Source organism: Vicia villosa, linkage group LG5 (assembly GCF_029867415.1).
Source record: "Vicia villosa cultivar HV-30 ecotype Madison, WI linkage group LG5, Vvil1.0, whole genome shotgun sequence".
Lineage (NCBI taxonomy): Eukaryota > Viridiplantae > Streptophyta > Magnoliopsida > Fabales > Fabaceae > Vicia > Vicia villosa.
The window spans coordinates 145,128,071-145,141,106 of record NC_081184.1 but is presented as its reverse complement, the minus strand read 5'-3'; the positions used below and the strand labels follow the sequence as shown (position 1 = coordinate 145,141,106).

Genomic DNA, 13,036 nt, shown 5'->3' with positions numbered 1-13,036 from the left:
CTTCACTCACACGCAGTTCTGACAATAACAACCTAATTGATTTAGCATGTTCTGATTTGTTACAAATTTAATTTTGATAATCTTATTTTTATAATTTTTTAATATTTTTTATATTCCAATTTCCAAAAATTGACCGTTTATAAATATTTTGTTTTTTAATTTGATAGAATTTATTTATTTGTATGTATTTTAACATTTTATTATATTTAATTTTTTATATTTTAAATATATGTTGTATGTATAAATTAATAATTTATTTTATAATTATATTTTGCTAGTTTATAACTAAAGAGAGGATATGAAAGATTTCATGACTAAATTATCATATTTTTTTCTTTATTTTTTAGGAACCAAAATACTTTAATTCAACAAATGCAGAGAAAAATGAAAATAAAAGTTATAAATAAACCGTTGTTCAAACCGTCGCTAGTTCTATCGTTAAGTTATAAAAACCGTCGCTAAGTTGTAGGAGTGATAAAAAATGTGGATAAATTTTTTTTAAAAGGATCATCTTTTAAAAAAATATTATAAAAGACTTAAAAATAAAATTTAAAATATTTAAGAGGAATTTTTATATATATATATATATATATATTTGTCATTTAATCATACTGAATTCACACAAAGTATAACCTATCTTAGAAATTCCCAAGAAACAAAAGGGAAGAAAAAAAAAGGCTTAAAATCTTAGAAACTGAAAACAACATGTGGCTGGCACACAGGAACAACATATAAAGAATTTGTGTATACTAAATTGTTTATACAACAACCTGACACAAATGAATTATTAATATAAGTCAACTCTTAATCTTTTACATTTAATTTTAAATCCTCATTCTCTCCAAGTTTGTCTTCCCATCTAGATTTCTTGAAAAAAAATATTTGGAGTATTCTTCCATCAACATGCTTTTGAACAAAGGTGGGTTTTCTGTACTTATCAAACTCTTGGCAGGTCCAATCTCTGCCTCAAATTTGGTGTTGAAAAACATTGCAATAGAAAATCTCTCTTTTTCTTTGTCCACTGTAACTCTGTGCTCTATGCTTGAGTACACCCCATTGCTTAGAATCTGTAACATCATCAAAACCATGATTTTTTATATCTAATAAAATATATGACAATGTTTTGTATTATTTTTTACTATTATAAGATTTTGACCATCATTGTTTATTGAAAAAAATAAATAAAATTATGGTAAAAATATCTTGGATTTGGCATTATCTTTATGAAATTAATGGTATGATCACTACACCACGACTCATTGAAAATAATTTTATATATTAGTTTGAAAATTTAATAAATATAATAAATATAGTAGGACCAGCTCAATTAACAACGTGCCTAATTCATTTGTCAAAATAAGAAGAAAATAAAAAGATAAAAAAGATAAAAAAAGTATGATGATGATGGTGATGATGACAAACCTCCATAATATCTCCAATATTAACTACAAAAGCATCTGGATGAAACTTAACCGGAATCCAAACTCCGTCTTTCTTGATCTCTAGACCTCCAACTCCGTTAACCTCGTTAAGGATGGTTATACCGGAGCCGTCCGAGTGAGGGATGATCCCGTCGACGAGCTCCGGTTGCGGACACGGCGGATAGTATGTCATCCTTACTGACTGATTTCCATCATCAAACATATTTTCCACTTCTTTCAAATCCATCTTAATGGCTTTTCCCATTAATTCAAAAAGTTTCATGCCAAGTTTCTTCAATTCTGAGATATATGTCTCCAAAGTATCCCTTCACATATAATATATCTAGTTAGGTTAAAATATGATGAAATTGTGATAATGGAAGAGTGAGAAATCAAAGTATATATATAATATATATAATATATATACCTTAGAGATGAAGGTAGTTGAGGAAAAAGATGAGGCTTTCTTCTTTCAATAGGATTTGTTATCATGAAGAATCTATCACCCCAATCAAGCTTTTGACCTTCACATCTAATCACAGCTCCATAGCCTTGAAAATCTCCTTGTCTTATTTTGTACTTTGTTTTCTCTTCAACAGGAAGCTTGAAAAAATTCTCAATCTCTATTTTCAGCTTCTCAAGCAGTTCAGAACTAACACCATGATTCACCACCTGCATAAAATTGTACCTATTAATATTCAATGATAACTCATACACATTGTCTGTGTCAAAAATTCACACATGCATCAAAGTATATCGACATCGACCGAAACCTGAAAGAAGCCCCAATCTTTGCATGCTGAGAACAAGTTATGAAGTTGAGTACTATCAGCAGATAGCAAAGATTGAAAGTCAAATACTGGAATTGTTTGTGAAGGATTGGTTTGATCTAATAGAATAGAAGGTTGTTTATCTGGTCTAAGAAACCTTTCTGGTATTCCCATATCTGGTTTGTTGATAACTTCATCAGTAACACCAAGAAAGACATGAGATGAAGAGGATGCCATGTTATTTGGTTTGGTTGGCAATGAATGGCTACATAGGGTTGGTATTTATATAAATGCAGTATGATATGTATAATGCAACAATATTCATATTGGACCCGTTCTTTAAGCTTAGAAATATTATTTAAAATACATGAAATGTGGATATTATTGACTATGACTAATTAAACAATATTGCCAGACCACGATGGCCATATTAAGTTGTCAATGCCCTTTCTGAATTAATGAACTTCTGCATATGCAATCAATTGATATATATCTTTTTAGCAACAATGCATTGGTACGGTAGTTAGCTATAGTAAAGAAGTTTGGTTTGCATAGAGAGAAAAATAAAATTATATATATGGACATTCCTTCATTTCAAAATGCTTGTTATCACATTCTTTAACATTAAAAAAAAATATATTTAGCCAAGAAGTTTTGAGGGCGTGTATGGGATATGGTTTAGAGAGGTAAATGTGGAAGAGAATTATACATTTCATACTCTAGGAGACTTGACATTAGTGAAGAGGATCGAAACTGTAATATCTACTGTCGAATACAAGAACCGTTGAAAATAATGGGTAACAGTAAAGTAGTTGGGCAACACAACATATCTATTGAGGCATGATTTTTTTTGTGTGGAGATAGAGATATTGAGTGGCTCACTAAACTCTTTAATGAAATTACAAGGTCAAAACAAATGTCAAATGAATGAGGAAGAAATACTCTAGTTCTAATCTATAAAAACAACTGGGATTTACAAAATTGTGCGAATTATATGGAAGTTAAACTTATGAGTCTTCCCACGAAGTTATGAGAAATAGTGATTGAGCGAAGACTATTAATTTGGTTTTATGCTTAGGAGATCGACTATAGAAGCAATCTATCTACTAGGACGTGTGATGAAGCTATATCAGATGGACCAACAAGACTTGCACTTAATTTTTATTAACTAGGAGAAAGCGTATGATTGAGAGTGTTTGGAGAGATTTAGTGGAAAGGCCTAGAGAAGAAAAATGTTAGGATTGCATATATTTTAGTTATCCAAGATATGTATGAAGGAGTATTGACTAGTATGCGGACACATGGTAGACAAAATGACGATTTTTTCATTACAATAGATTTGCATCAAGGTTCAACCCTAAGCCCCTACCTTTTTTACTTTAATTTTTGTTGTACACACAAAATACATCCAAGAGCTAGCACCGTGATGCATACTTTTTACAGATGATATAGTCCTACTTGAATATTGGAAGGAGGATTTAAATGAGAGTTGGAGACAAACTTTAGAAACACATGAATTTTGCCTAAATGAAAGTAAAACAGAGTATATGGAATGTAAGTTAAGCGAAAGGATAAGTGTTTCTAACCTAAATATGAATGATGGAGACAATATCATCTCACAAGTTACATGGTATAAATATCTTGGGCATGTAATATAAAACGATAGAGAAAGAGAATGGGATGTAAACCATCGAATTCAAACAGAATGAATGAAATGGAGGAGGGCTTCATGGATTTTATGTGACACAAAGGTACCATTCAAGGTGAAGGAAACTTTTTATTAGACTAGTGTAAGACCTGACCAACGATGTTGTATGGGGCAAAATGTTGGGCGGTTAAAAATCAACACAAGAATAATGTAATTGTAATAGAGATGAGGATGTTACATTGAATGTATGATAAGATTAGACATGATAAGATTACAAATGAAAATATTAGAGAGAGTGTTGGGTTAACACATATAGTAGAAAAGATGGTAGAAAATAAACTTAGGTGGATTGAACATGTAGAAAGAAGGCTTATAGATTATGTGCTAAAGGAGTGTGTTAAACATATTTAATTAATATATTTAGTTTTATTGGTTAGGATTAGTCATGAATTACATAAATTCGTCAAGGATTATGTAAACCAATTAGGACTATTATTCAGGGTTATTTTTGTGTATAAATAAGCAGGTCCACCTCATGTAAATGATAGTTGAGATTTAATAATAATATTCCTTCCTTTTTTCACTGGTTTTGCATAATATTAAATTTAAGGCTAAATACCCTTTTTAGTCCTTAAGTGTACCTCGAGGTCCATTCTGGTCTCATATCATTAAAAAGTTCCCAAGTGGTCCTTTAACTGTTCAAAAAGGTCCACGTTAATCCTTTTCATTCATATTTTTTCAAATGGCGTCAGCTTTTGCTTGGGTGACATCTGACGTAGAACTTGGTCAAAGGCGTGGCAGATGACTTAACAAACATTCATCTTCAAGGTCATTAAAATTCTGAAAAAACATTCCAATTTTTTTGATTTAGTCAATATTCAAACCCAAGTCATTTAGGTTGCAAGCAATAACAACTTACCAATAGACCATTTAACAATTGATGTCTATTAATTCAAATCAGTTATACTAATCACTAATTTTCTAACAACTAACATTTGCCAAACAATAAATTAATGTGAAGAGCAAAGGATATTTTACCCATCTTCCTGAAGTACAAAAAATTAGTAACCAAACGCCAAAATTAATATTGCTTCACAACCAGTAGTGTTTGTTAGGAAATTAAACCATTCACAATATCAGAAGAATATTGTGAAATGATTATGTTATTAGGTTTATAAAAGGCTTAAATGAACAATATGCTCCAGCTAAGTCTCAATTCATGCTGCCGAGTCCCCTTCCTCCTACCAATAAGGTGTTTTCCATGCTCATCCAACAAGAACAACAATATATCACCCCTTCTACAAACGAAGATAAAGTCATATTTAGATTCTTGAAATGCAACAATTATACTCAGTTTTCTAATTCACTTTGCAAAACGCTTTCCTATGCTTATGGCAAAAACACTAAAGTACGCATTTTCAGCAATAAAATAGGTCACACGGTGGAAGTATGCTTCAAAAAGAACGGACTACCACCTTACCTCAAGAAATCCAATGTCAGCAATTTTGTAATCACATTAGACAATGGCGATAATAGTAATCAAGACCAATCCGAAGTTTGCACTTCCAACTCTAGTGTTTTTCCTTTCACTGCAGAATAACACAAGTCCATTCTAGCTATGCTGCAACATTCTCATTCCTCCTTTTCATATAACATCCAACATTTCCAATTTACAATCAACAATATTACATGTATTCTTCCTACTCCCTAATATTTTTCTATAAATAACTATTGGATTCTAGACACATGGAAAACTGATCATGTCTTCTATTGTCGTTTCCTTTTTCATCATATAAATAAAATTTCCCCCGTCCTAGTTAAACTTCCCAAAGGTGCCACTATTTCCACTTGCGAATTAGGCACTATCATTTTTAACAAATACTTTTACCTTTCTAATGTTCTGTATATTCCCACTTTTTCACCAACTTAATGTATGTACCTAGGCTAACTAAATCCCTAGACTGCACTATATTAATTTCAATGATAATTCTTGCATAATATATGGGAATCTTACCCTGAGGACAGTTGGTGCATATAATCTACACAATGGTTTCTATTACCTCAGCTTCCCCCATCCCAACCAGGATTCAACCCATTCTTTTCATATTAATTGTAATTTCAATAGTGTTGATAAATGTAATCTTTCGCACTATCACCTTGGCCACACTTCCATGAAATGTCTTCTCATATTAATAAAATCTTTCCTTTGAGTGGTTTTGTTAAACATATTTCCCCTATGAATCCTTTTTTCTGCTAAGAATAAGCATTTGCCTTTTTCAACTAGTAATACTTACTCTTCTAGCTTTGATTTAATCCACATGGATATATGAGGGCCTTACTTCATTCCTTCCATGCTTGGACACCTACATTTCTTAACTGTAGTTGATGATTATAGTAGTTTTTCTTGGATATATCTTATAACTTTAAATCTGAAACTGCTAAACATGTTCAATCTTGTGTAGCTTTCATCAAGACTCATTTTCAAAGATCTGTCAAAATAATATGATTGAATAATGGTCCCAAATTTTTTTCTAAAATATTTTTATATGCAAAACGAGATCATTCATTAAACTTATTGCGTTGACACACTTCAACAAAATGGAATTCTTGAGCGTAAGCCTCAACATATTTTATAAGTAGCTAGAGCTCTCCTATTTCAAGCTAAAATTCCTAAACTTTTCCCAGCTCACGCTTTATCTCATGTTGTTTTCCTAATTAATCATCTTCCTTCAAAATTTCTAAATTATAAATCTCCCTATTTCTTATTACATAATAAATTGTTTGACTATTTGTCTTTAAGAGTTTTTGGTTACCTAGTGTTTGCTACTAGTTCTAAACTTCACCGTACCGAATTTGACTAGAGATCTAGAAAATGCATTTACTCAGGTAAAAAATTAGGATTCAACGGTGTTGTTTTATTTCACTTACATAGTAAACAATTATTCATTTCTCGTGACACTAATTTCATTGAAACATATTTACCCTTACCCCCATGATCCTCCTCAACCCAAAATACCTCTCCCTCATAACAACTACCCTTCCCACAATGACAGTCCTTTTGATTATCTTCAACATTCCACTCCCAACAACCAATATCCCTCCACTACCACTCCTTCTACCATCACCTCGCTGCACACACATGACAATACATCCAATCCGCATGTGCAATACATCACCATTCAACCTCGACCCACTCGGAAATCCTCCTGAATCATTAACCCCCTACATATTTATAGGATTTCCACTATGCATTACTTGAAGGTAGTTCTGATCATTCTTCTCCTTGTGATTTAGGTACAGTTTTATACACTATTAAAAATATCTTATCTTATAGTAATTTATCTCACAATCATCGTTGCTTTAATATTAAATTATCCACTCCAACAAAACCTTCATCATACTCTAAAGATATTATTGACCCGAACTGGAAGAAAGCTATTAATCATGAACTTAAATCCCTTACCCTTACCAAAACTTGGGATTTAGTTCCCTTTTCACCCAACAATGTCCCAATCGACTGCAAATGGATTTTTAAACCAATTTTTTGAGCCAATGGGACGATTGGACGGTATAAGGCGCGTTTATTAGCTAAGGAATTTAATCATACTGAATGGCTTGATTACCTTGACACTTTTAGTTGTAGTTGTAAAAATGACCACTATACATCTTCTTTTGTCTTTGGTTACCACGAATAATTGGTTTTTACAGCAATTAGATGTCAACACACCCTTTATACATGATGACCTAGATGAAGAGGTATATATGAAAGTCCCACCTGACCTAAAATTTCCTAATAAGAATGTTGTCTATAAGTTAAACAAATCCATTTATGGATTTAAACAAGCCAATAGACAATGGAATCACGAACTTAACAACACTCTTATTTCCCTTGGATATAATTAATCCAAATCTGATTATTCTCTTTTTACCAAACTTTATAATTATTCTTTTACTGTTGTGCTGGTTTATGTAGATGATCTTATGCTTGCAGGTAACAATATGAATGTCATTTGTGAATTAAAACAACTCTTAGATGCCAAATTTAGCATTAAGGATCTTGGTAACTTAAAATACTTCCTGAGTTTTGAAGTATCCATAAACTCTCAAGGGATTTCCATATGTCAATGAAAATACAACATGGGTATTCTTCAAGAACTAGGTCTCCTTCGTGCAAAACCAGCTCCAACGCCTATGGACCCCAATCACACTACATGTACTGAAACAAACAAATTTCTTTCTGACAACTAGTTTCAGAAGTCTCATAGGTAAGTTAATTTGTTTAACATACACTCAACCTGACATAAGTTACTCCATTTGTAGACTCTGTTAATTTCTATCAAACTCTACCACAAAACACTTACAGGTTACATGATTTGCTGACTCGGACCGGGGCACATGCTATGAAACTAGATGCTCTACTACCATATTCTATTTTTATTTAGGAACTTCTCTCATCTCATGGAAAAGCTGAAAAAACGTGTGGTTTCGATATCATCCTATGAAGTTGAATACAAGGTGCTAACCAATGCTACTTGTGAAGCTCAATGGCTCCTCTATCTCTTAGTTGATCTTCAGATACCCCACCCAAAACTTGTTTCCATATACTGTGACAATAACTCCACCATTCACATTGCCGACAACCCGATTTTCCACGAACGAACATAACACATCAAAATGGAATGTTATGTAGTATGTGAAAAAATCCAATCCTAACACTATCCATGTCATGCCTATTCGTTCTTCTCAATAAGTTGTTGATATATTCACAAAAGCACTCTATTTTGGGCAATTTACTGCTTTATCCAGCAAACTAGAAACACACAACATCCATTTCAATTTGAGGGCGAGTGTTAAACATTTTTAATTAATATATTTAGTTTTATTTGTTAGGATCATCAATGGTTTACAAACAATTGGTTAGAGATTATGCAAACCAATTGGGCCTATTATTCTAGTTGTTTTTTTGTGTATAACTAAGCAGGCCAACTTGATGCAATTGATAGTTAAAATTTAATAGTAATATCTCTTCTTTTTTATTGACTTTGCATAATGTTACATTTAATGAGGTGTATACTGCATGTGCTAACAGAGTAAATCAAATATTAAGGAGTCAAAAAGTTAGAGGTATATGAAGACCTAGAAAAATTATAAGAGAAATTATTTAAAAAGATATTGATATTAAGGATTTGGATAATAATATGGTCATAAATAGAACATTATGGCGGAAATTGATCTATGTAGCCAACCTCACTTAGATAAACTTTTGTTGTTGTATTTGTTGTAACTAAAAACTAATTTAAAGAATGTTACAACTTTATAATTTCTTTTATTGTTAGTCAATGTCATAAACATAGTTTTAAATTGTTGGTCACATCCGCAATTGTGGTTGTAATATTGATATATCATTCACAACCATATCAGATAACAATTAGTGTGTGAATTTAAATCACATGCTCGGCCCACATAAAGAATAACATCAAACAATTTCGACAATGTTTATTTAGTTTTTTCTCACCAAAAATTAATTATCATAATTTCAAATCTTGATCTTTAATAATATATTAAATGTCTATTTGAAACAACTCTCCATTAGAATTCACGCCTCAACTAAGGATGGTAAAAAAATCCGTATCCGCGGATATCCGCAGATAAAATCTGTCACGGGTACGAAGCAGGTAGCTTAATAGATATCCACAGATAAAATAAATGAATATTTAAATACTCGTTTAGTAACTGATATGGATACATGTTTAATGATATTTATACCCGCGTGTATCCATATTCGTTAATAAATTATAAGAATTACTTAAATATTAGTTTATTATACTTTATCTTTTCTTCTTCTAAAAAACTACTCTTCTCATTTATTTATTTGTTGAAGTTTTCTTTGAAGAAAACCTTTTACATTCCATACAAATCATATTGATCATTTCATATTTAAGTTTTTTCGTTACTACATATCCCACTTCAACAATTTCATTGTCCAACCAACCACTTTCTATGTTCAACCAATGTCTTCCTTCTACTTCTCTGTTGTCCGCTGGTTCACCATAACTCACAATCACAATATGTTTCATTTTTTGTTAAAAATGAAAGGTATAGATATTATATTTTAGTGAAAATGAAGGAAATCAATTTGATAATTTTTTAAAAAAAAATAAGAGAGATTTATATGGATGTTATGTGATAATAATTTCTCGTGTCTTTAAAAGAAGTTGAAAATATCTTTTTTCAATTTTTTTAAAAAAAGTAATATTATTCACAGATATCTGTAAATATTTGCGGATACCTTAAAACCCGCATATTATCCATTTAACGGATACTCACACGAATATAAATATCATATTTATTCAACGGGGCAGACATGGATATCGTGATATCCGCCTATAAGGATATTCATTTATATCCCTAGTCTTAACTATCTATTTCCCTAATACTTAACATATTTTTTGTGTGTTTTTATAAAATAAAAGATAGATATAATTAAATACACATTATATTGCTGCTTCAAAGATATGCTATCGTGATATTCCAAAAACACCTTTCACGACATAAGCTTATATTGTAAAGAAACATAATTATCTTCTATACTTTGCATAAAAATCTTATTATATATTAAAATTAATGGTATAGAAATATTTCCTTCTAGCAATTCGTTGACTGGGTTAAAAAAAAAATTAAATTTGCTTCAACATTGGTTCAAACGTTGCCTTCATTAACTATGCCTTCAATCTCAAGCAAAGTACGCACGTTTAAAATTAAGGCTTATACTTTGATGAAATTTTCGTTTTGGTACAATAGGTGACTAGACCGATGGTAGTGCTCGACTTGGGTGGCCTTACATCAAAATCATAGAGTAGACTTCTAAAGTTCTGAGTTAAAGTTTTACTTTGCAATAGTCAAAAATTTAAACGTGGCCTTAAAATAAGTTATTTATTGGCAAAATAATTCTTGAACTTTTACTTAAAATATTGAGTTTTTTTAACCAAACTACCATCGTTTTTCAAACTATTTCTTAAAATACCATATTTACCCCACATATTAGTATTACTAAACTACTATGTTTTTAAAAAAATATATTCTTTGTACATCCATGTAGGGTAAAAAATACTCTATAAAAATTTCAAAATATTCTTCTGATATGTATATTCAAATTAATGCACCTAAAAAAATTTAAAATATTAATTAATTCAGATATGCATATCTCATCAAAAAAAATTTAGGATATTGGTTAATTCTGTCAGTTTTTGTACCAATTATGTGGTGTATATATAAGCCAAACTCTTATCTTGTAATAGTTAGACTTTGTGAGCAATAAAACAGAAACTCTTAACTCTATTCTCCTTCTATGAGCTTTCTGTATTTTTTCTGGTTAGCAATGGTGTATCACCATTAGATTTTACAAATTCAAATATGCATAACCGAATTAATCTATATCTCAAATTTCTTTTGATTTTATTTTTAAAAGATATTTATTTACAATATAGTTATAATATAATTAAAGTGAGTTATTATTAATAAAGAATAACTTAAATACAAATTGTTATAAATAAGGAATAAAGAGATTAAATAAAATTTTAATTTTATAATAATTTATTTGTCATACATTTTTTTAAATAATAAAAGTAATTATTCTTTAAATGACTACAATATTATGCATTATAATTAACAAAATTATCATGTTAAAAATATTCTCCTGTTAGCATTATAATTTATAATAGCTTTTTTTAATTATTTTATATGAAAATAATATGTTGATTTAAATATTTAATAGATTGATACTATTATTATAATTTTAATTATAATGATATATATTTAGTTATATATTTTGATTAATACAATTAAATATACTATTAATACAATTGATTTACCTTGATTTTAATTTTTTTAATAAATATTGAGTTATTTCAGAAATGCATCTCCGAAAAATTTCAACACTAAAAATTGGGTTATTTCGAAAATCCATCTCAAAAAACATTAAAAAATTATGAATTTGGTTCGTTCGGAGATGCATCTCCGAATCCTGTGGACATATAAAAAATTTCGTCAGAGGTCCCCTAAAAAGGTATATAAGTATATAAAGAAATTCTCATAAAAAATTGTTAGGGAAGGTCCGCCCAATGCTTTGGCGAACTTATTTTTTAAAATTATTTGTTTAACACCTGCAAATTTACTTGGGAATTTTAGCTGAATTTCCTGCAGATTTTTAGACGAAATTTCATGTAAAAATATATTCTTACAAAAATTACGTGCGGATTTCACAAAAATATAGTTTTTCTAAATAATTTTTTTGCAAAAAAACTATATACTAAAAAATATAAAGCAGATGGGTCTGCCCTTCAATTGACGAATATACTTTATAATTTTTTTATTTAAAAAGATGATATTTTGATATTTTATGGAGAAAGAAATGGTAGTTTTGTATTTAAACTGAAAAAGATAGTATATTTATAAAAAAAAATTCTAAAATATCATACACTATACAACATAAAAGGATATTCTACATCGGTATGAAATAGATTTTTATTTTCATCTGTGTTATGATAATGATAAGTCTATCATCATATTTTACATTAAATAATGGGCGAAGGTGAAAAATAATTTATCACCTCGATCACTAAGTAAAATCGATGAGATATCTAAAACTTTTATCTTGGTTATCAAGTATTCAAGTGTAACCAATGAGATATTGATTCCTTTTCATATTGGGTAGTCTGATAATCGAATGGATAGCTTTTGCTTTTTACTTTCCTCATGTGAATAATAGAAGGGATAGGGAATAGAAGATAGTTTTCACATCAGTTTTGAAGTGTAACCCATGAAAATCCTAGTATTTTTAAAATCTAACTTTAACTTTTTTTTTAATATTTTAGTTATATCCTTTAAATTATTAAAACCAAATTTAAATGACACACATTGCGTACCATATATCTAAATAACTATACGACTAAAACAAAAACTAAATATATATGTATAGAATTCACAAATTCATATTATATATTAAAATGGCTATACGACTAAACTTAAATTTATATATTTATTACTAAGAAAATAATAAAATTTGTAACAGATTGACATATTATATAATATTTTAAAATCCGGATTGACTCGGTCGGTTGATCCGGTTCAACTTTGAACTATTGTTTAATCCAGTTTGGTTTGGACCAATAAACATTTAGGTTTATAAAATTAAGATA

General features: G+C 29.8%; 1 protein-coding gene across 1 annotated transcript; it reads right to left on the bottom strand.

Moving 5' to 3' along the window:
• Positions 1-607: 607 nt before the first annotated feature.
• On the bottom strand, positions 608-2,520 carry LOC131607665 (protein SRG1-like). Its single transcript, XM_058879643.1, has 4 exons — positions 2,195-2,520; positions 1,849-2,093; positions 1,423-1,747; positions 608-1,067 (listed from the first exon to the last, which is right to left on the bottom strand). Exons 1-4 carry the CDS (start codon positions 2,426-2,428, stop codon positions 825-827), a joined length of 1,047 nt encoding a protein of 348 aa, XP_058735626.1. The 5' UTR covers positions 2,429-2,520; the 3' UTR covers positions 608-824.
• Positions 2,521-13,036: the final 10,516 nt, after the last annotated feature.